Source organism: Drosophila sechellia, chromosome 2L, assembly GCF_004382195.2.
Source record: "Drosophila sechellia strain sech25 chromosome 2L, ASM438219v1, whole genome shotgun sequence".
Taxonomy (NCBI): Eukaryota; Metazoa; Arthropoda; class Insecta; order Diptera; family Drosophilidae; genus Drosophila; species Drosophila sechellia.
The window spans coordinates 17,279,955-17,304,368 of NC_045949.1; the positions used below are offsets into that span (position 1 = coordinate 17,279,955).

The following is a 24,414-nucleotide window of genomic DNA, read 5'->3' on the forward strand; positions in this document are numbered from 1 at the left end:
ACCTGACCCGTTTCACACGCCAAATTGCATCGCTGCACACACGAAAAGCGCGGCGAGGGGATCGGAAAAGCTAGGTGGAAGGGGTGTGATAAGCGGGTGGGAAAACGAGGAAAGCGGGTGCTGGCGCGCCCATGGGTGGTCAGCTGGCCGCTCACAAACTCATTTTTCAGCATTAAAAGCACATGGATTTCATGGTGCATATCCTTTTCCACCTTTGCAGCCATTGTGACATTGTGTGCGGCTGACTTCCGCGTCTTTTTGGCAGTCAACTTCTCCGTGCACAATTAAATCGCCTCGCAATTATTATTTCCCCGTTGTAACTTCTCTCCTTTTGTTAATGGAATTTACGTGATTTTTATGGAGTGCAAAGCGCGAGGTGGCTCGGTGTAAAAAGGCAAACACATAAAGGGATACCATACATGAGAAGCTCAAGCTTTCGTCTCCTTCGATGGGCGCAAATGTCACGTGTTTCCTGTCACGGAAGCGTGGGTGAATCGCATCCAACATCGGCAGGTGACATGCGCCCCAGTGGACAGGTAAATATTTGCTTCGAAATGAGATTACTACATTTGGTTGGAAAGCGGAAAAAGGGCTACAGGAAAAGTATAGTATTGGATAAAAAACGGTGCGTAAGTCATATTTCCTAGAACGAATTTCCTATTCAGTAATTTCTTTAACGAATTTAATAGACATTTTTTGGGCTCAGACCAAATAACTTTAAAAAAATGATAAATATTAAGATAAAATTTCCTACAAAATATAAAAAATTTTAAAGAAACTTTTACTTCTTCAATACTCACTTTATATATCTCCTACCAAGATCAATTAATGAAAATAATCACTTTAATCTTTCATTCTTCCCGTTCCATTGCGAAACTTAATCCCTTGGCATTTCTGCCATTTCTTGGGCATCATCACAACCGGGAATTCAGATGATTCGTAATATTTTTCGCTTCTTATGCTAATGAGAAAACTGCCTTTTTAAATTACGAAACATAAAGAAAACAGCAAACCGTACATATACGAGCATATAATTTAAAAAAGGGGAGAAATTTCAGACAGCAATAAACTTTTGTTGCTGCAATCCATTTACCGACCCGGCTTACCATATAGCCAAGATATATGAATACGACTGCCGGGCAGTTATGGGGCTACTCAGAGCGAGTCCCTTTGGCCATGGCTACTTTATGGAAATTAATCAGCGCAATTATGACTCGGCAGTAATGCAATTTGCGAAATGAGAAGCGATACAGTGGCGCACAAAAGCGAAAAAAGAAACTATTAAAGCAAAAGCCAATGAAATTGAAAGATACGCAGGTGTTGGTATAAGGTTTTAAATTTAAGTGCTGTATATAAAGGGCCTTCATCGCATACATGACAATAATCGATAACCAACGAAAAATATTAATTTTACTTTCCACAGTCCACCTTTGAAGGGACGCTTGGCATATCCTTTTGCCACCGCGTCCATTTAGCATAAATACGCAATGACAACTTGCGCACACAGAAATTTCAATAAAATTGGCTTCCCTGGCTTGCGAGTATGTTTGTATGGCCGAGAGAAGCAAATTTCACTTGTATATTTGCAGACGTTGGAAATGCTGAATTGGTTCTTTAAATATAAAATTTTATATAATTTAATAATTTATTCTTTAACTTTAAATAGTTTTATGAAATAGTTTTGAAATCAAAAGCCATTTTTCCCATAGTCTACTGCTGAATTTTTTATGACCAATGCTTAATACTTCGTATTATAATTTGGATTAACTTTTATTATAATTTTTTTTCGATGCCTGAACGCGCTCTTCTGGCCTCGAAAAGTGAGGCATTTATTATGATGTCCTTTCGGTCGCTCGGACCACGTCAAAAGGCCTGCCAAAGAGTTTATCAGCAAGGAGCGTAACGCAGTGGGTTTCCTTCCTTGCCGATTCCCCTCTTTTTTTTCGTCCTTTTTAGCCCCGATTCCGATTCGCAGGCTTTCCACCTCGTTTTCCCTTGTTCCACCTCTTCCGTTGCCCATTGATACTGTATACCGATTGCACTTGGTGCTGCAGTTGCAACTCCTGTTGTTGGCTCGGTCGTTCTCGCCTTTGGGGCTTTACTGTACGCGCTTAAGGCTAACGCAGACATATGCAACGGTCCCAGGATCCAGGAGCCAGAATGCAGGACCCACTGCGCTGGCAGTCTTTCATTAAAATTTGTTCGCTGTTGGCTTTTATTAAATGAATATCCATCCACCGCCCGACGGGGGGAAAATCTCTTCCGCAAATGGAAAGCAATCAGAAAATGTTACCGTTGTCTGAGCACATACATTTAAATTACTCGAAAGAGTTGAGCGTGGGGACATTGTGCTGAAAATTACTCAAAGTGAAAAGGAACGTGATCTCCAGTGTGGGTGGCTGTTATTCTTAAGGTTCTTATTGCTATTATTTGTTTCGCAGAACATCTTAATGGATTCCGATATTGACAGGAATTCAAGGCAATTTCCCGTCGCAACTGGGACTATGGAAATCCATTAAAATCTGATTTCGGCTTCGCTAAGTGGCTGCGTTATTAAATGGCATAATCTCTATTACGTGGGTAAGATGATAAGAGCTTAGTGCACTGACAATCTTCTTAGAAATGAAATTAGTTTCGGTGGAAAGCTGTGTAGTGAAATGGAGTGATGAGTTGCAACAGCAAATTTAATGGAAATACTTTTATTATGAGATCGAAGAAGGCACAACGGTGACTTTAATACATCTTTACAAAATGAAAATACAGGCATAACAAAAAAGTATGAGATTGATTTAAACAATTTTAATCAAAAGAACATCATTGTGAATAGAGTTATCTTACTCCAGTATAACAACACAAATTTCAATTTGCATAGTGCACCTCTAGAATGCCTCGATTTAGCCTATGCCTACTGCAATGCGGCAATAAAGGCTTAGTTGTTATTGAGCTATCACTTAATATATACTAATAAACTAATCCCTTGGCCAAAACACCAATTCCGTTAACCGTTGTAGACAACAGCAGCCAGAGGCACTAAATGTTGACCCGGACACCGGGGAGACCATCAATTTAAATAAGTGGATGTGTGGGATGTGTGACCCAAAGCTGTAGGAACCAAAGATACCAATTAATTTCTGAAATGGCGGTTAACCGCCTGACATGCTGATCTCTGTCTGTTTGAGTTGGAGAAATCTCAGCCCGAGCTTTGGTTTTTGTGCCCCCAATCCGTTTTATTCCCTAATGCAATTAAAACAAGCTTAAGCCAGCCTCTTTCGGCTCCATTAGATGGCTCACAGACGTGCTCGGCGACAGTTTATGCAAATTTCCAGAGCAGGAACGAACAATCAACATTTTTGGCGGTCCACTCAAGAGCTCAAGTCTGCCTGCGACCCAAGTATTTGCGTATGGCCAAACAGGATATCGGTCCACGATGGAATCCGAAGGCTTTCCCACATTCATTAAGTAATTTGTAGCCACAAAATTTAATATGTTTCTAAAGCGATCCGCCCTCTTTATTTAATGCTTGTCAACCAGCGACCGTTGTCCCTTTTTCTTTATAACTTTTTTTCCAGCCGTAGTTGGGCAACCCTTTTGACCTTTGATTGACTGACAAGTTGACCCTAACGGCCAACCAACCACAAGAGGTCATGGTGTGCAGAAATGCTGGGACAATCAAATTGTGCCCGATTAGGATTTAAATTGCTTAAGTTTCCCAGCATTTCATTTTCTGAGCCCACGCATTTTCAGGGCATTTCAAGTATTTCCGTGTTCTTAAACATATTCCTATTTACTTTGGGCAGTCGAAAAAATTGTGATATATTTAATTGTTAAATTAAATTATATTTTTCATAGAATACATCTATAATTTTGTTTATTAATTTAGTTTAATACATTGTGTTTAGGTAAAGGTAGTTTTTTACAACCTATTAAAAAAAAATTATTAATTTTTTGTTGTGTACACATATTGCTAAACATTTTTTGGAATCTATTCTCAGCCATCTGGCCTGGAGCTGTCAGCTCTTGCTTTTACTTTCACCATTTGCATGTGTTGATTTTCGCTTTTGGGCTAAAACAAGTTACGCTTTCCCCTTACCGTTTTCGTTTTTCTGGGTTTTTCGTTCAAGATTTTCCGGTGTGTCAGGGGATTTGTACGAGTTGCGCTGGCTGCTCTTTCCGCCGTTTGACTTTGTTGTCTTGGAGAGATTCATTTCATTTGCGAGCGGCAAATTGTGCGTGTTGACTGTAGGAAATGAATGTCATCCATGTGACATGTTGGCAAAATATTGAAATATGTGGGCGGCACGAAACAAAGCCGGAATCTGGGCCCGGTTCAAACATACATATGTAGATGACATGTGCTTATCTAGTGCGCATATTTACTGCATGCTTTCGGGCGCAAAATCGCATTTGAAAATGCCTTTATTTGGTATTCCTCAAATATGATAAGTATCATTCGGGATGAATGAGATTAAATCAGTGGCCAAACATCCGCAAATGCGATTCACATGTCTCGCTGCTGTACCAATTTAAAAGCTTACCCATCACTCGCTTGCTAAATTCCATTCAAGCTGCCCAGAGCGATTTCATAAACTGCAGCACTTATCTAAAAAATACCGGCATTTTGGCCGCCTTCGCTGTTTCACTTAGTAGGCAGCCAAAATCGGAAAATTCTCGACTTTAACAACCTGCCATAAAAAAGGTCCAACACAAAAACCGAGCGCCGAAAGCCCAAAGCGGAAACTGAAACGTTCAGCGGGCTCATCAAACTGTTTTTCCAGCTCAAAATCAATACAAAGTGCACAACAAAAATTTATAAAATATGCATTAAATATATGCATATTTTTGGTTGCTAGGTAAAATTATATTGAAAAAATAAAATGACTAAAGGAAGAATTATTTGCATAAATAATTATTTCGCTTGTACTGTGTATTTTGCGTAATAATTTGAAAATTCTAGTCCTTGAAATTAATTTAAAAGTTTTTAAATCGCTAAAACCCTGCTTATTGGATATTTTTTTCAAGTGTTTTCTAGAAAGGCCATAACCAGAAGTTTTTACTGCAAATGAGCCAGAGGAAAAATCCGAAACGAAATGGAAAGTTCGATAGTATGAGGGTCGTGGAGCAACAAGCGAAACTTATTAGATGAGATAAACGAGCGGCTCTTGTCAGCGCGAAATTCATAAATTTAACAGCCCAAAAACAAAACCCATAAATACCAGTGAGTGGGGGGTGAAAACAAACAAAACCGAAAGCTTGACAATGAAATTGGACGGGAGACATTGGGTTCGAACTGGGAAAAAGTTGGGGGAATTGCGATGGAAAGGGTTGGCCAATAAATCGACAGCTGCAAAGAGACGGCTAAACAAATTGTTTAGCTAAAAATAGTCCGCACAAATTGTGGCTTATAAATTGTGCTCGAAGTGAATGTTTGCATATACATTCCCTCCTTGCCCGCACCACTTGGCGTATGCGCAATTTGTTTTGGCGCCTTAAACAATTGTTAGAACGTGCCAAGAGCCGGCAAAAAAGGGCAAGACAAATGTTCAACAGGGAGCAATAATATTGGAAATTTGATGCCGCACTGGAAAGTGTAGGGAAAGAAAATCTGCTGCGCTCCCTCCGCATATATATTTGCCTTTGTGGTGATGAGAAGTTTTCATTCGCTTCTTTGGATAGCAAAAGAGGAAATTGTATTCGGGGCCAAAAGCAAAGGCCAAATCCATTTACAAAACCTACCGCCTTTCTTTGCAAAATCAGATAAGCGATGTTTGTCTGTATATTCTTTTCTCGGGAAAAGTGTTTCCTTCTATTGTGCGCTTTGTGTTTATAGTTACTGCTGGTTAAATTTGCTGATAGCGATAGTGTGTAAGCAGACGAAGGACACACATACAGGCCAAATAAGGATATACTGTGATCCTGAGAGTGTCTGCCCGCGGCTGCGAGCTTGTCTGACTCAACATTGACATTGACATAATATTGGTTTCATTTGTAACAATGCAATATGTAATATACAAATAAACAAATAGCACTGTTCCTCAGAGATACCTGGAAATCGGAATGGCCATTGTGGTACTAAGATAACAAGGGATTATTGTCTAAGAGGCACAAACATATTTACATTTACTTCACGGGAACTGAAAATGCTCAAGTCAAGAGTTCAAATTTATGCATCCCATGATGTCTATAAGTGTAAAGTACACATAAATCATTTTTATAGAATTATAAGTTGTAGTTTGCAAAAAGTGGAAAAAATTAACTCATTAATATTTAAGAAACCACTATCGAGCTATTTTATTTCATCCGAAATGAAATAAGTCATTCTGAATAAATACATTTCATTTAAAATTTGCGACAAATATAAGTTTTTTGTTGAAATCCAACTTCATTGCCCCCAGCCTTTTTCACCACACTTCAATAAATACACAGTTTTCCATTTTTCTTTCCATATAACGTTACAGATTCTTTATTTATTTTTTATTCCTTCTTTTTGTTTGCTTTCCACTTTTCTTTTTGTGTGTTTTTTGCTTTTATAATAATTCCTCGTTTAATATAATTGCATTTTGTTGATGTTGTCTATGAGTGAGTGTGTATATGTCAATGTGTCTGTGTGTGTATGTCGTGTATAGGTTTCTTAACTAAATATTTTCCCCATTTTCCTCAAGTGGAGCGTGATTAGCTTACAAGTTTTCACGCCTTTTCTCTGTCGCTTACTTAATTAGCATTTTTATCATTTTCGATACTGACACAATTGATTTGTTAGTTTTTCCAGCAGTTTGCTTTGCTCTTGTTTTATCATTATTACTCGTAATTTATTCATAATTTCATTTTTTAATACTAGTTTCCGTTTGCATTTTCTTTTTTGTGTATATTAAAGGGATTTTACATAGTAATGTACTTATATGCAAATTTATCTAAAACTGCATTCAAATCGGTTTTTTGTTTTCTGGCTTCGCATTTTCATTGGTTTTAGTATGTGTATCTGTTTTTGCATTTTATTAGACTGAACGGGATTTACGATTCATAGAGGAGATTCGGTTTTTGTTAGCCGCTTGTTTTCGGGTTGGTAAAAAATGCATACATTATAAATACATAGTTATCAAATAGTATGATTCTTGCATCGCATGTATGTATGGGTCTGTCTATCTGTCAGTCTGTCGGCGTGTTCATTTGTGTTTGTTGTAAATGTATTTCGCATTATATATGTATGTGTCTGTGCATTATTCAGTATATAGTATATGCTTCTAACTTACGTTACAAAATATATAACAAATATGTGTAAATGAGTATATAATTCACTTGCCATTCTACTAATTTGGTTTTTTGTTCTGTGTGTGTTTTCCATCTGGTATAAATATAAAATATCGCCCGGTTCTTTTGTTTGCTATTTATCTGAATGTCTACAATTTAAAATGTTTGCATCGTTTACTGTTTGTTTGAGATATTTTTCGTTTCCGTTGGCTGTTCGACCTATACATATATAAATGCAAAATTTATTCATAGTCAGATGCGTCAGCAAGAAGGCCAAATGAAAAGTTCAGTGCGCTAAAGAAAAGCGAAAGCGAAAAATGAACGGTTCGTTGAATTAACCTCACGAGTCCCTGCGAAACTAAAACCTAATTTTGGCAGTGTTCTGTGTGTTTCTCGATCTGCGGACTTTCTGTACCGTACCGCACTGTACTGCACTGAGCAGGCAAATCGTGCAAAATGGCTTCGTTTATTCGTAAATGGCTACTTCGAGTTAAGGTTCGATTTAACAATTAATGTGCTTTAAAATTTCTATGAATTTTCTCAAACAAGTACAGCAGAGAAGTGTATTATTATTTATTTCGCTGTATGGTTTAACAATTACGTTAAAATCTTTGCACTTTTCAATAGTCAACTTTTGTTGCAGTTTTGTTAGATTTTTCTCCATTTGTTATATGTATATGGTAGGTTTTTCTTAAGTAGTGTTCATAAACTTTCTTCTGTGGTAGTAGGAATAATTCGAATACCAAAAATTTTGTCGTGTTTTTGTCTGCTAAAGGGACAATCTGTCAAATTAGGGAACTGAAAATAATAGGATCCTAGAAAACTGTATGATCTACGCAGATCTTATATATATTTTTTGCTGTGTACTTACGGTTCTCTACAATCTGTTATCGGGAAACTGCGTTTCTGGTTTAGTTTTTCTGGCTGACTGTTGCAAATTGAATCAAACACACGAATTCAACTTAAAAAACAACATTTATTATGTGTGGGTCTATGCAACAACAAACGAAAAATAATAAAAATTTGCGACCATTGCCGATCGATTAAGTTTTCAGCAAACAAATGGAAAAAAAGGACGAATCTACAAACCGCTTGTTTTGTTGTGTGGAAAAGTTTGTGTTTAAATGCAGTTAGTTTGGGTTTATGTATATGGAGGATTTTATTTGTTTTTCTTTCAATGCATTCTTTCTCTGTAGTTGAAATGACTTAATATTATTTTAGGTTTTGCTACCAATTTGATTTGGTTTAATATTGTTGTATCTGTGTGTTTCTTTGTATACGTGCTAAAACTAATAATATATACAATGTAAAATACTTTTCCATTTTTTCATCATTAATATATATCATTTGTTTTCCTTTGAAGTATTCATTTTAATTATATCAATTGCGCTAAGTTCATCTAAAGGTAATTTTTCGTTTTCTTATTTTTTTTTACTTTTACTTTTTCTTTTACTCTTTTGCTTGATTCGCTTTTATGGAGTTTTAGCATAGGTTTTCTGCTTTAGAATATTTTTGTAGGAGTACTTTCTTCCTGGAATTTGGCCAGGTTTTGCCGATTGTGGTTTACTTTAAATTGAATCATACACAATGCGACAAATTGCGAAACGCACGTCGGTTGCAGTTAAAAATTTCGTAATGTTTATATGTTAATATATATATATATGTTTCGTGTTTTTAATGTATGTATATACTTGTTATGATGGAACGAAAACAGTCTTTGGGTATTCCTTTATATAAGTTTTAATTCTGTTTAATCGTAATCCTTAAAAAGTAATGCGAAATAAAAATGGTTTAACTTAAAGTTCCGATAAATTAAAGGCGTTGAGAATTGTTCTGGCTTAACGGCTAAATGACTCTCACATGCGTCACAAACTTATAAACATAAAATGCCTAAAATAATAATTACAACTTAAAATAATATGCACAATAAATCGGTTTGAGAATTAAAGTTATAAATTCATAAGCGCTCCTAAACTAAACTTTGGTATGCTCTCTCCTACATCATACAAATATCTTTCCTCAATTTTTAGTTTTATTTCGTTCATAACTTGCCCCGCAAAAAATGCTGGAAAAAGTGCCACCGTAACCGTTTTTCGGCCTACCGTTGCCCTAACAACTAAATCTCATTATCGTAATTGTTTAAATTTAAATGCTGATGAAATATTTTTACAAATGTCATTTTACGTGTCATAATATGTGTTTGATTTCACTTCCACTTCCCTTCCCCTATTTTAGTTTTCTAGTTCTTAGTTTCCATTTACGTAGAGAGTTCTGCCAACTTCAGCATTGAGATGCTTCTTTGGTTGCGCTTTCTTTGTGTGTGTGAGTTTCCCTCGGGAGTGGGGCTTCATTTCGTTTTAAATGCAACTTTGTATCTACTAACAGTTTTAGTTTGTTCATCTAGGTATCCGCATCGGACTTGGATTCGGTCTCTCCCTTCTCCCCACTCTATTCCACGCCACTCCTCGCTCCACCAGCTTACAATTCTAGTTCGGTATTGTGGGGATTGGGCGCCTCGGGTCCATACATGTTGGCCAGCTTGTCAAAGCGCGGCCCCCAGGCTCCGAGGTAGTCATACTCCTGCTGCTCGTCATCAGTTCCTGCAAAAATTACGAATAATCGCAAACAAAAATCCATGTTTAGTCTAAGCATTCAAGAAAATGCTGCAGATTATTTTTTTTTTGTCTTAACTTTTCTCTAACACCATGGCATAATATTGCTTTAAGACTTTGGATATTAAAAAATATGATACAACTCGATTAAGTATTCTTTTCCACTGTGTAGTCAAAATAGAAGAGTGAACAGCCATTTTTGGTTTTATATTTCTCCTAGATCTACACCCAATATTCAGCTGTATCTGAGAAACGCTGGCCTGGAAATGTCAAAAAGTTGATGAGTCAACAACGAATCGAGTGCTTTATTTTTCAGCTGCACGTTTGAGTGCTTTTCTAGTTATTAGTAGCCTACTTTTTGGGGCTTCGCAGGCTTTTCGGTTCTAGTTTCGTGACTAAACGGCTGCATAATGGGTGCAAAAACTAGTCTTAAAGTGGAATATTCTTTTTTCAGGCCTACCTGAAGCCAACGAGCTGAGCGATCCAGCTGTGCTGCCGCCGCCCTCGTACGCGTAGTTCCTCAAGTCGTCGAAAGGTGGCGCATTTGGATCACCATCGGCGCGCTTTTTATGCTCCTCGATGAACATGCCCACATTGGGCTCCTGACCTGGCATTAAGGTCATGACGGGATCTGGAGAAAGGAGACGTTAAAAATAAAACCATAGTGTTATACTTTATTTTACTTGATATTCGGAATTTTTAAATGCTCTCAAAACAGAATATATTTCTTAATTGTAATTTAAAGTGTAGAAGGGAAAACATACACATAATTGGCATTTTCATGGGCGCCAGCTCAGGTGGCATTGGCCCTCCAATTGGTATCTGCAGAGGTGTGATGTCAAAGGCCGTCATATCATCCTCGCCGCCTCCCTCGTCGTCATAGTTGATGATATTCTCGCGCACATCGTCATCGGGACCCGGATATTTGATATGCGCTTCACGGCGACGATTGTATACGACGAACACCAAGACGAGTACTGCGAATAGTTAAAATTCAACAATATTAAAATGCAATTTCCCCTCAAATATTGCCCTCCTTCTGTATGCAACAACAACTCCTTGGGTTCACAAAGTGCATCATACAACGCTTAATTTAACATGCAGAACAATTTCAGTTATACTTCTCTTCGACGGCGGAAAGGCGGGTCCAAACATTTTCGTGCGCTATCAGCTGGCAGAAAAATTCTTAATTAAATTGTATAACCAGAGCGGAATAGAGCCGAAACACGGAAAAAGAATAGGGAAAACGAAACGAAAAGAAACCTAAAACAATATTGCCAACATTGTCCCAGTTTTCTGGTCAACAGAAAATAGCAAATCAAGCTGCAGACGACTTGAATCCGCTGTCTTCTGTAGTATTTCTAATTTGGCCAGCGCGCTTTTCAGCATATTGCGAAACGCAGACAGCATCTGTTGCACGGGAAAACCCTGGGAAAACAAAATGTTTTTGGGCATTTCGAGTCGTGGAAACTGCCACCACAACTTGAAGTTGACGTTAAGTAATTTGCTGCGGCTTCTTCGCTCGCAGAAAGTTGGATTTTTTCTGTTTTTCTTGCCTTTCGCCAGCTGGCCATCATGTAATTGCAATTATTGTGTTAGTCAAATACGCATTCGCAATGCCGAAATATTATTCTTATCCAACAATGTTTAATTTATACTTGGATTCTTTTGCAGTCACGCCCCAATCGATATGCAAAAATATTTCGCTGACCATCGAATAAACTTTAATTAAAGGAAGGACTTTTGTTGTGTTATGTAATTTGCGGAAATTACTTTTGACATGTTTGCTTGCTGGGATCCGTCGTTTCCGGTCATTGCAGATTGCTGATTGTAAGACTTAATTAATTTTATGGCTTACGCGCAATGCCATCAATATTTGAAAAACGGATACACATCTTATCAAACTTTTAATTGGTACAAGAAAACCAAAGAAATCAAAAGAGTTAAAGTGCAATATTAATGTAAAAACTAACTTGGATACGTGTAATATAATAAATAAAAGATTAAGTAATTATTTAAAAGGGTTCTCTTCATGCAATTGATGTATTGAATTGTTGGAATCCTTATTCGCTAGTTTAAGTTTTACCACTCTCTTGAGCTATTCAAGCCTTAAAAGTTCGATTTAATTCAGCAATTCGTTGGTTCCACACCTCTTTTGTGGTTCCTCAGTATGTACTTACGTATCAGAGTGCCCAGGCAGAGCGCCAGGGCGACAATAAAATCACGGGATGGCGTCAATACGCCGGAGGCCAATAACTCCAGTTCGCAGTGCATGCCAGTGAAGCCCATGGGGCAATGGCACTCGTACTTCTTTGGAGGATGATGATCGCGACAGCGACCCCCGTTGCGACAGGGGAACAGTAGGCACTCGTTGTCGTTGACACAGGTGCTGCCCGAGCTTTTGTAGCCCGCCGGACAGCTGCAGGACGAGCCCCGAAAAAGTTACATACACGAGTGGTTGGTTGGTTGGTTGTTTGGGTGGATGTGGGGTGTACAGGATGTGTGGGTGTGTCGAGTGTGTTGAAAAAATAAAAGAAATTATTTAAAATTTGTTTCCATCATGCTGGGGTGTGTCTTGGATAAAGTTCCTGCATATGGTCACACTGAGAAAAATAAACGTCCTAGAATCAGGAATTAAAGATAAAATAATACAAAGCTCCCATTAATTACATTTTCTCTAATATTCCCAACTTTTTGATGCAAATAATTTAAAGAATTTTTACTGATTTTAGATGCTGATATTTTCTCAGTGCTTACTTGTTTTCTTGTTCGTTTCAATAGTTTTGAGAATGGAATATTTTCATTTGCCTCACTCGCTTGCTTCCTTTAAAAGTGTAAAAAACTGTCAAAAAGTCTTTTTAAACGTTCGTTGCAACTTTACCATTTTTGCTATTTTTTCATAGCAGCTATTATTTTACGCTTTGTGAGTTTTTAGTTCAGTTTTTGGTCGTGTTACAAACTTTTTGCATTTGCATTCCGCATCGCCCTTCATCGAGTTCCCCATCCTAACACGCATTTTAAGTGCTGTTTTTTAAAATTTTTGTTTCCCTTTATGATTATTATGTAACAGTTTTTGTTTCCATGGTTGGAATTGAATTTAAAGTTTTACTCTAGCTGCATTCTTGGCATAAGTTGAATTTCATTTTATTTTGTCTCAGTCCTTAAGTTTGTTTTGATTAGTTTTGGGAAACGCACTCACACTCAATCTTCCAGAAGCAGAGGGATAAAAACTTTGCAGTGTCACTTGTTTTTGCGAATTGAGGTGTGAAATTGCCAAGGGAGATTTCTCGGACTCAAGGCTGCAGTAATTGAGATGCATGGGAAATTGTCTATGTTTTGTTTCGTAAAAATTCTAAATGTCTGACCTTAAAAATGGGTCTCGTACAATTTCAGCTAAATTAAGGTTTATTACTATTACACGTTTTTGTTGCTCATTTCCTGTAAAAGTCTTAGTTTTGCCATTTGTTTAAAACTCCAATCTATCATTCTGTAATGGACTTTTTATTTCGATCAGAATAGAAAGGAATCGAAAATTTGTTTACACTTCGGTTTCTTTTCTTCACAGCAACTATAAAATTCATGGCCATTGGGCGACTTTTTTGCAAGCACCATTGAATACTTTTCAAATACAGACTCTAGTCACTTTTGATATATTGATTATTGGCAAAAGTCATTGCTTAACCATTGAATTCCGCACAGCGGGCCAGCAGAAAAAAAGGAGCAAACAAGTTAAAAGGCGAGGATAGAGTAAATACCTCAAAAGCAACAAGAAACTTTCACACTAAATCAACGCCAGTTGAAAAGTTAAGTCAGGGATAGTTTTTTCCTACTCTTGGCTGCTCCTCCTAGCCTTCGATTGCTCCCAAGTGCACAGTTTAAGTCCATCAGAAGTGAGTAAGGTACTTGATAATTTCTACGGAATTTTTGGTCTATAAAGTTTGCCATATTTTACGTCATTTAGTTTCAGCTGATGGTTGGCTCGGGCACGAAATAATTTCCGTATGCTTCGTGAACCGCGGTTCGCTTGCTTTTAAACGTTAAGCAAAGGTGGCATATAAATGGAGCTGAGCTCTAAGCCTGAAACTGGCATTTTTCTGGCTGTTTACACACGTAGCCGGCATTTAACGTAAGAAGTCGAGAAGTAAGGGGGAAAAAAAGCAAATGCAAACGTAGTAAATCCTCGCGAGGCATTGCCGAAATGGAACTGGCAGCTTCTTAGTGCCACTTTCCAACCTGCTCCTTTGAGCTGTCTGATCATCCTGTCCTCCCTCGCCTGTATTTATCTTTTTTTTTTTTGTATGTAGACTTCGTATAAGGTGGGCGGATTTGGAGCATCGTGATTTCTCGAAATGCCAAAGCTAACAACTGCAATTGCTCTTGCTCGGTTTTGGGTGGCTTGCCCTTGTCTCCTCATGGACAACTTGTATCTCTGACTGCACATTTGTTAACTTACCTGAAGGGCATTTCAGGTCTTTTTCATTCTCTTGGCTGAGTGCATTTTGAAAAGTGTGTGGGGCGAATAGTTGGCAGAGTGTAGCGCAAAAACTAAATGGACAGTGTACTTTACAGAGACGGCGTCCAAATGAAATACTCGTACTTGGCAAGAAGTAAGTCACAAATTCATTAAATATTCGGCACATACATACCTTCATTTAGTTACATAAAATATTTACACACACAAACAGAGGGAATAATACTAGACATATTGAGTGGAAGGCTGAACGGAAAACGTGCCAAAAACAAACATTCAAAATGGTATGGAAATGAAATCATAGTTTGATGAATATGGAAATGCCTTTTTGAATGGGTTAAATGTGAGCGGATATATTGAAAGCCGTGTGCCAAATATATAAATTTTCATTAAAGGTAAATTCGGTGATCCGTGATTTTGATGCCGAATGATTGGATTTATAAATGATAGAGCATGAGATGATCAAATAAAACCAAAGTGCATAGGGGCCTTTGAAATGCCGAATTGATGGTAAAATGAAATGGAATTTGCATGAAATTGATTGGATGACTGCGACTAGCTAATTAACTTTGAAAAACGTAACAACATAGACACTAAAACGCTAGGCATTCGCTAAAGCACTAATTGCTTGATTATAACTAAAAGTTGTTGTCGCATATTTCGATTTTTGGAGGGGATTCTGTGGTTCGATGCTCACTCAGTATGATCAAAAGGCAGACCAAAATCGCCGCCAGGGCGCCCATGCTGAGTTTTAAGGTCTGACCCTCCTGCACCAGTTCGCAATTCTCGCCCCAAAATCCATCTGGACATATGCAACGATATCGGAGTCGGGGCTCGAGATTGATGCATGTGGCACCGTTCATGCAGGGCATATCGAGGCATTCGTTGCGATCCATACAGCCCTTGGAATCGGGCGACATAATGCGTCCTTCGCCGCAACTAGTTCGATTCGGGTTTTAAGTACCATTATTTATAATTAATTATTCGAGATTGAGTTGTTCGCATAAATGGGAAAAGAAATTGGGCAACCGAAAATTCAAGTATCGAATGGATGTTCCAATTGAGTGATGGATAATTAACACATTTGAGACAGGTCCAAGTTATGTCAGATAATTATGCGCAATGTTTAATGGGAGTACAAGTATACCTAATAATACTTATTTCTGTTTTTTGTACCGCAAATGGTTATGAAGTATCAAAAACGACGGCTTTGAACTTGTATGTGTAATAGAGCTCTCCGGAAAGAGAACTTACTTTCTACTGTATACTGTTATGCACTTTAAGAAGTGATTTTACAATCCCAAGTGACTTGTGTGACTTCTCCCAACGGGCGTGTTTTTCCCTATTTAACACTGATTGATTTGCCCTGACCAAAAGCTTGAAGCCAACAAGTATGAAGTGTGGTTTGTGTGTGTTCAAGAAAGATAAGCAAAGTAGTAGTACCTGTGCTAAGCTTGTTGCTCTGTGTGTGGGAAAACAAAAGCGTGAATATGTACATACAAGGACCATTGCAAGCCGGACAAATGCTCTTTGCTCCCGGATCTGGATTCTCGAATCGACTTTAACTCGAAGTCAAAGCGAAATCGGAAACGTAAGCCTAAGCCGATTGATTTGTCACGCAACGTTTAGTGCCAATCACTAACTGACTTTTGTGCCATGTGTGTGGTGTTAAATGGGTGTGGTGGTGTTCAACTGAATCTCCGGCACGAGGTCCTTTGACGAGCAGTTTCAGCAAGCTTTTTTCCGGACTCTGCTCCTCCTACCGTGTATTCTCCTATTTTCTGTGCCCCCCCCTTAATTGATTAAGCCTATCAAATGTAAGCTCTGCGCTTGCTTATCAAAAGCTGGCGATTTGTTTTCCTTTTTGTAACTTTTTTGTGGTATTGGTTTTGGGGTTTTTCTTATCGCCATTTTGGCTTACGGGAAATTTGAGGTTCTACCCTTTTTTGTTGGTTTGTAAATGTTATGTGAAAGTACAGTCCGAACGGTCAATTTATTTAAATGGTATGAATTTTTCTTTTTGATTGATGTGAAACGAAAAGCAGTGGGTGGTTTTCATAAGATGAAATGGTGAGCTGATAAGAAACTTACGTGCACTCGTAGACATTCCACAGGTCCACGCACTCGAACGGATCGGGGCAGATCACGTTGGAGCAGGGCTTATTCGAGGGACAACCCTTCTCCAGATTCCTGGCCATGGTAGCCTGTCCCCACTGAGTACCATTCATCGCCGGTGGCAATGGCAGGTGTTTGCCCTCCAGACTGTAAATAGATAATAGCAAGTAATAAGCAATTAATTATAAATTAAAAGTTATGAAACAATTTACTTTTCTGATTAATAAGTACACTTACCGTATATCATCGAGACAGCTCTTCTGGTAATCGGCGTACACTTCAAAGGTTCTCACTCCAGTGTATTCAGCTTTGCCGCCCGCATAGACACCCTCTTGCTTGTCCACCAACAGCCACTGATGTCCCACGAACTCAAAGGTCTCGTTATAACGACGACCCTCTCCGCCATCCAATTCCAGGGTAGCAGCTGAGCCATATCGATTTACCTTCACCACATGCCATTGGCCATCGTTTACGACTATGGCATTCAGCCAGAGATCCTTTTCCTCAGTGCGCAGAGAGTTCAGATTGTAACGGAAGTGCAGATGTCCATCCTTGATCTCCAGAATTCCGTATTCCCGATTGTGCTGATCGCTAACCCGGAAAAGTTCGCCATACTCCTCTCTGGTCCGGAATCTCAACTGGACTTGCGTGCTGAAACGATCGGGCTCGAAACTCAGAGCATATTTAACATAACTCTGGGCCTTGAAGGTAGTGGGTATCGTAGGGATATTACAGGCAGGACCTGTCCATCCCGGTCGACAATGGCAACGAGCTTCGGACAAGGATCCAACACAATTTCCGTGCTCCCAGCAGCGAGCTGTGGTTTCCGTTTGAGCACAAACTTCCTCGGTTTGAGGACAGCCCGCGACACTATTTCTCGACAGACCAGGATGGGCCAGATCATAGAGTTTTGAGTTGTGCACCAAATTTCTGATGCAGCCATCAAATCCTTTGGCCGTTGGCATATAGTGCCAGAAGTACAGACTCTGATCAAACTGTTCCCGATATAGACCACCCACTTGCAAAGGAGCATTCACGTTGAGGTACTCATTAAATGGCGGAATTTGTCCTCTCGCCTGGCAGGACATGTCATCGAATTCCGGGGGAGTGCCATCTTCCATTTCGGCAATCTCTGCTGATTTGCAAAAGTCGACAACCATTCGAATGCTTTCGGTATCCCAAAACAGATCGATTCTATGCCATTCACCGTCGTCCAGCGTCTTCTTAGTCTTCACTCTCAGCTCCAAAGTTCCCGAGCCGAAATCGATAAGCAGTCTAGGATAACCTCGCTCCAATTCCAGGGCAATGAAATCCGAGATGAGCGTCTCATCCCGTTCTGGAGGAACAATTGGACCGTTGTAGATGATTAAGCCGTCGGGTTTTCGGGTAATAAACTCCAGACTTAAATGCGATTCATCGCACATTTCCAGGGGAGGATACCAGGCCCAACCGTTTCCACGGAAACTGCGAGTGGTTTGCTGACACCTGGGTCCCGCGTATCCCACAGGACATGAGCAGTGAGGACCAAATCTGGTGTCCACACAGCGACCACCATTATGACAGGGTGTGGTTCGGCAGGATTCTGGTTTGGTGAAGTTGCGAGCACCACAAGTACAGTCAGCAATGGTGTCCACACGAACACCGACCAAGGCAGTTTTGTTGGCGTTAACCATATAGGGCAGAGGACTGATTTCCAGCGAGTTCGTGCAGCTGCCCTCGCACATTTGATTCTCATACAGACACTCATCGATGCCCACCATGGTGATATTGATGCCAACATCCTTTTCGATCTCCTCGCGGTGCATCAGTACAATTCCATTTAGCCTAACTGGCTTATAGTAAGGAGATCCGTGTGCGGAAAACCTAACGTCTGTTAGAGGCGGATGTTTCCTTTTCAATTGCACACTGAAAATATCAACATTTTCCCTTTCAGTGTTTAGTAAGTCAGCCAGCTTATCCCTAAAACGATCCATCTTCGAGCGGCTCATGCTTTGGGTTCTGTAGTTCCAGACTCGAATAAAGTCCTCATCTGAAATGCCTGATAGACGTACGGATCCGGAGTTTACAACAGCTTCATGGGGAATTTCTCTCACTGTAACCGTAACATTGGCTGGTATATCGGTTTGAGTGTGCTTCCGATCGTAGACCTTGAACCTGAGATGATAACGCCCTTCGCGAGTTCCTGCACGCATTGTTACCATGCCGGAATCCTCATCCAACTTGAATCTTGGATGCTCCATGGCCTCCCAATAGAACTTCTTGTCGGGCAGATCCCAATCATCCAAATCGTAGACATAGACCCGTCCAATCGGAGTGTCTGGCGATTGTCCTTGGTAGTTGTAAACGAAGATGTCCTTAGATCCAGGCTGCATTTTGTTGTCATTCACGTCGCCAATTATGACGGTCAGGGTACTGGTTCCAGTCATTGCTGGTGAACCATGATCTTTGATTACAATTGGGATCATATACTCCTTTTGCTGTTCGCGATCGAAGGATCTTAGGGACGATATTACAGCCATGCCATCACCGTTGGCTCCCTCTGCAAATTGCAAGTAAATTTATTATAGATTAGAATAGATATCCTTAATTCCTCCTTCCTGTATTGAAAAGCTCCAAGGAAAGACCTTCCTAAAAAAGTGTGTCTACAGGTGAATAAACTACCAATTCTCAGTCATATAAGTGCCTAAGGCCCAGCCCAAATCCAGTTGCTAGTCAGGACTTCAAAGGCATTTGCCAGTTAGCATGATCTCTGACAACTAACCAACCCAAAAACTAAGCTCTTTTTAGCCAGCACGTTTTCCCTTCCACCTGATTGCAGATGCAACTTGTGCAATAGCCCATTTGTTGTAATTACGCCTTTGAGCCAACAAGTGTTAGGTCTGGACGTCCGGAGGAAAGGAAACTATTGCCCCGGAGGGGAAAAACCCCAGGAGAACCGGCGGAGAACGCACAGTTGAAATGTATTTTTAAAGACACTCCACGGTGTGTTTTTAGGCAAATTGTATGCAAATAGGAGTCTGGAAAAGCCTTCTGCTCCCCCGGCAACCAACGTTTGCATAAAGTCACAGAACCGTAGTTGTCCGGACTCCACGAAAGCCCCAAACTTGCCTGCCCTTTCCACTTCCCAGCTGAGGCTTCAGAATTGGATTGCCACCCTCACAAATTGTGAATGCTGGGCCACTTTTTTCTCTTCACTTCTTGGCTTTGCGAAGGGAGCTGCGATGCATACATATTGAGTTTGGATTTTACGGCAGACTCTGCATGGTGTAATTTCATTGAAAACTTGTGCATTTGCCATTTTATTTGGCGCCCAGGTGGGCGAATCTTCTGCGTTTGCCTTGCTTATATTATTTAAATTTTCATGAGCGATGCGGTTTACGGTTTCCGTTCTATGGCCAAAGATTCCTGGCTATTCATTTCGAACTTCCTCTGCGAGGTAATTGCATTTGTATGCTATTGTTAGCCTTCAGTGACACCGGCCACAACCCCTTTCCGTTCCGCTCAATACTTGGCAAGAAAAATTCAATACAGGCAGGAGCACACACAAAAAATACAAAAATAACTAAGAGCGTTACGCTGGGGCATTGTTTAAGCTTTGACCCAAATATTTGGCTAACTTTTTTATTGAGGCTGGGAAAGTTTTGGTCTGTAACCATTTTCAGATCCCTACCACCACCTTTTCATGTTGATTATGTGTCGCAATTTACATGTAATTGGTTGCAATTTGAAAGTCAGATAGAAGCAAAATAATACTTCGGCTAAAGAGCAAATAAATTTGAATGAATTTATTATTTGAGTTATACAAACTTCTATAAACACTTAATGTGTGTTTATGCATTTCTAAAAGAACTTATATTATTTCAGAGTTTTAAATAACTCAACTGACATAGTAAAAGCTAAACTGCCGAGTCAAGATTTGTTTTAAACAATTGGAAATATAAGAAATACTCACTTTGATCCTGTTCCACCTTGAAGGAAGCACGGATGATGTCATCAGCACTGGGGTCCAAACGGAACTGGAATGGCGGTCCATTGCTCTTGGAGCGATCGTCATCATCGGTGGCCAGGATTTCAACCACTTTACGTGGAGGAACATGCTCGGGCAGAACCGGTCTGTAATCTTTGAGGAACTTGGGAGCATTGTCGTTGATATCCTGCACGATGACTGTTAGAGTGGCAGTGGCGGTTTTCGGCGGAGAACCATCGTCGATGGCCAGGATCTTAACTTGGTGACGAGGAACTACTTCGCGGTCCAGGGAACGTTGAATGGTAACTGAACCATTCTGGTTAATGGCAAACTGGCGCTGACGGTCCGAAGATCGATCGATGGAATAGGACACCTTACTCTTGCCACCCTGATCCGGATCGGTTGCCTTGAACTTCTCGAGTTCGGTGCCAACTTTCGTGTCCTCGAATACAGACACCTCAACATTGGCTCGTTCGAAATGCGGTTTATTGTCGTTGATGTCCCTCAGCTTGACTACAACCCAGGAGTAGGCCACGTGGTATTTGTCATTGTCGTTGTCCTCGCCCTTATCGTTCACTTGGATGCGGAAACGGAAGCCATTGCTCTGCAGCTGATCCTCGTAGTCCAGGGGCTGTACGATTTTGAGCGAACCAGTACCGTCGTTATTCCGCACCATGGTGAACTTATCGGCGCCATAGCCACTGTTGTCGATAACTTTGTACTGGAACTTGTTCGTCTCGTCTTCATCGTGTACGGTCACGGTTAAAATGGGCATTTCCGGCAAGGCCGTACCATCCGTTTCGTCCACTTCCGTAAACCATTCGTCCTTCGTAAACTGCGGCGGCATATCGTTGATATCCTTAACTCGTATAGAGGCCGTCCCCGTCCCCTTTAACCCCCCGCCATCCATCGCCACGACTTGTATAGAATAATCCGGAGTTCTCTCGCGATCCAGACAGCAAACGGCGGTCTTTATCACACCCGTATCGGGTTCGATTTCGAAAATGGGGGAGCCCGTCTCCTCCTCAATCACGTTCTTTTCGATGGAGTACACCAGTCGCGCATTGGAACCCTCATTGGGATCGTCGTAGTCCACGGCTGTCATGGTCATCACAACCATGCCGGCGGTTCCGTTCTCAGTCACGTTGCCAAAGTATACGCCCTGTGGGAAAATGGGGGCATTATCGTTGATGTCCTTCAGATTGACCTGGACATCCGCATATCCCACGAGTCCTTCGCCGCCCTCGTCCTGGGCGAATACAGTGAAACGCCACTGGGGGCGTCCATTGGGTTGATCGCGATCCAGAGGCTATAAAGGCATCGAAATAAAAGTGTGAGTTAAAGTGTAAAGCGCTGTTATGGGTTAAAATACGCAGGGGGCTTTGCGTAATTTTAGCTGTCATAAACGCCAGACCGATTAACATCGGGCGGGGCGAGCATAACATTGTTGTGGGTTAAGAGTTACACCATCCTTAACCCATGAAATTATCCCTTTACACAATGTTGGGGAAGCCGCAAAAAAGGGATGGGAAGCCTGTACCTGTCCCTGATGTTGATTGTGACTTTGATATGCATTCAGAGCAGCCTGAGTGATGGGTTTTGGTCCCACCTGGATCCCACCCTAAGTCCCCACAATGCCCATCCTATCCCCACATACGTATGCAAATAATAAAATGCGCAAGCGATTTTAATCAGTACTTTGTATCTGTTGGCTGCAGGCAACCCTTGGATATTGCCCCAAACCCTTGTTAGCAAATCGCAGACCACAACCCCTTAAACCTCCACCATCGTTAACCCCCGACGACATGTGACAGGCACAGCGGACCGACAACAAGAGGAGTCTTTCATGGCGCTGACATTGGATTTGTCGTAAAAAAATTTGTGCACGAGGCGCCAACAACAAAAAACGGTGTGTATAAATAATTGTGTTGATGGATTACACCGAAGGATACTCTGGAGAAATATGCTAAAGCCTATGTGGAACCGGTTAAGAGATAAAAGTGCATTCACCAAAAGGTTACCGACTAGAATGCGATGAAGGAAACGTTTTCATATTTTCATTTATTTTGTTACAGACTTTAAGGTGTAACTCCGTTTGGTTATCGCAACGCTTTTAGGTTTGACTAAAATCCAGAGCAACCTAAAATTCTCCGAAAATACCCCTTAAGTGCGGAATAAAAGAAAAATATGTACACATAACCCCTGCGTAGTCATCGCTTTAATTTGCATGACAAATTTGCCAACATTGTTATGACATATTCAATTTAAGGGATTAGTTGTGAGTGTGTCACATCCTGTGGATTCCGACCCGCACCCCAGAAAAAAAGAAATGCGGTGCAGCTGTTTGGTATCCCTTATCAAGTTCTCCTCCCGCCACTTTTATAAAATTGTATTCACGTCGAGGGAGATAGTCCTTGGACTAAAATGGCCGAATTGTGCGGCACGAATGTTATTCGTTTAATTTTATTTTTTTGCTGGACGCATGGGAATTTCATTTAATTTGACTTTGCCGTTTTTGGGACTACACTAGAGTTAAGTGAAATTTTCCAACTCGCATTTGGCGAGGGATTTTCAATTGTGATTTCGTAATTAGTTTCCATTTTCTTTCAATTGCCGCGGCTTTTAGTGGGCCATTTAAAGAGCAGCAGCACCTGGACGCTGAGTAAATTGTTCAGTGAATTTTCATTTCAAATGAATTATTTATTTCGTTTTAAAATCCGCGATTCCTTCAGGGTCATCAGTCACTTCCTTCGCCTCGAGGAATCCATTTAAGCATTTTATTTAATAGTGCAATGAGACTCGCTGCCTTCGTCCCCCCAACTGCAACTTAAATGTGAAATAATGAGCACGTAGACAGGTTCGCACGTTTGCATTTTGTGGGGATTGCGATTGATTCGAAGCGGGCTTAAGTGCACATTGATGGGGCTTAATCAGCGAGAGCATATTTCGAAATTTTACCATTATTTTCCGTTTCTGACCAGCTGCGGCCTTGGCGAACATGGATTTTTAAATACCGCATTTTATTTATATATTTATTATGCATGCGAGCATTTTTTCACATCGGCCATTGGCAATTTGTTAATGCTTAAATTAAGAGCCAAGCACTGCGGCATTGTTTTCGCTGATGACTTACCTTTAGTACGAATATTTCGCCGGTGGTGCGGTTGATGTCGAATTTGCTATTGGCTGGATTATCCGGATCAATGCCCTGGCCCGTGAGGAAGTACACGATGTTCTGGGGACGATCCTTGTCGCCATCTGTGGCCGTAACCTGTTCATCCAGCGCGGCAAATAAATACACATATTTATTATTAATTTTCGGTAGAGTGGTTAAAAAAATCGAAAAACGTTAAGTAATAAAGCAAAAAGACCGAATTAAGTACTACAGAAATAAGATAAACATGCCATGCAAAAACTACTTGAAAACAAAACTATTTGTGCTTTGGTTAGTTTAGATGAGTGTGATTTGTAAGTGCGTTTATTTTTTTCAATGGTATTTATTTACTTTAATTACCATTCTGACTTTTTTTTAGCCGCTTTTCAATGGATTAGGATTTGTTTGCATAGTGCTTTCAGGTATTAAGTTTGGTCAGTGAAAAATATTGTTGTTAGAAGTGAGTGAGCGAGCACGAAATCAATGGTAAATATTAAAATATTGTTTGCGTATGGTTAGTAAAATGTAAATACAAACAATGAAAGAAAAGTGCTGACTGATTGATTTTAATTCCCTATGTTGGCTCTAAGCGCCAACTATGTCCATTTTAATTAAATTAGTTGGGCGCCAGCTAGCCGCAAGTGAAACGTGGTAAAACCACAACAGAAAATCTGAGCGGGTCAAGCTTAATCGTGCAAATGTGTGGCATTAATACTTAAAGAGCATATTGAATTTAATTAGCAGCTTTTGGTAGCAAACAGAAATGGCTAATGGAAAACACATATGTGCCATAAATAAAATGAGAAAAGTTTGCGCCATATTTACGCATGCTATTAAAGACCGCAGGGAA

At 40.2% G+C, this 24,414-nt stretch overlaps 1 protein-coding gene across 7 annotated transcripts in view; it reads right to left on the reverse strand.

The window, feature by feature from the left end:
* Window positions 1-7,898: 7,898 nt before the first annotated feature.
* Window positions 7,899-24,414, reverse strand: part of LOC6614508 (neural-cadherin) — a 97,230-nt gene continuing 80,714 nt past the window's right edge. For 5 of the 7 annotated variants that reach the window (XM_032727618.1, XM_032727615.1, XM_032727619.1 and 2 more), the window contains 8 exons: window positions 23,544-23,681; window positions 20,396-21,719; window positions 16,681-18,982; window positions 16,420-16,590; window positions 12,038-12,276; window positions 10,622-10,834; window positions 10,318-10,488; window positions 7,899-9,845 (listed from right to left, as the gene is read on the reverse strand). In XM_032727618.1, coding sequence (XP_032583509.1) covers window positions 9,724-9,845; window positions 10,318-10,488; window positions 10,622-10,834; window positions 12,038-12,276; window positions 16,420-16,590; window positions 16,681-18,982; window positions 20,396-21,719; window positions 23,544-23,681 — 4,680 coding nt within the window. In that variant the 3' untranslated portion in view covers window positions 7,899-9,723. Of the gene's footprint in view, window positions 9,846-10,317; window positions 10,489-10,621; window positions 10,835-12,037; window positions 12,277-15,025; window positions 15,268-16,419; window positions 16,591-16,680; window positions 18,983-20,395; window positions 21,720-23,543; window positions 23,682-24,414 lie in introns of all 7 variants that reach the window. The other 2 variants (XM_032727613.1, XM_032727614.1) reach the window with 1 other exon arrangement.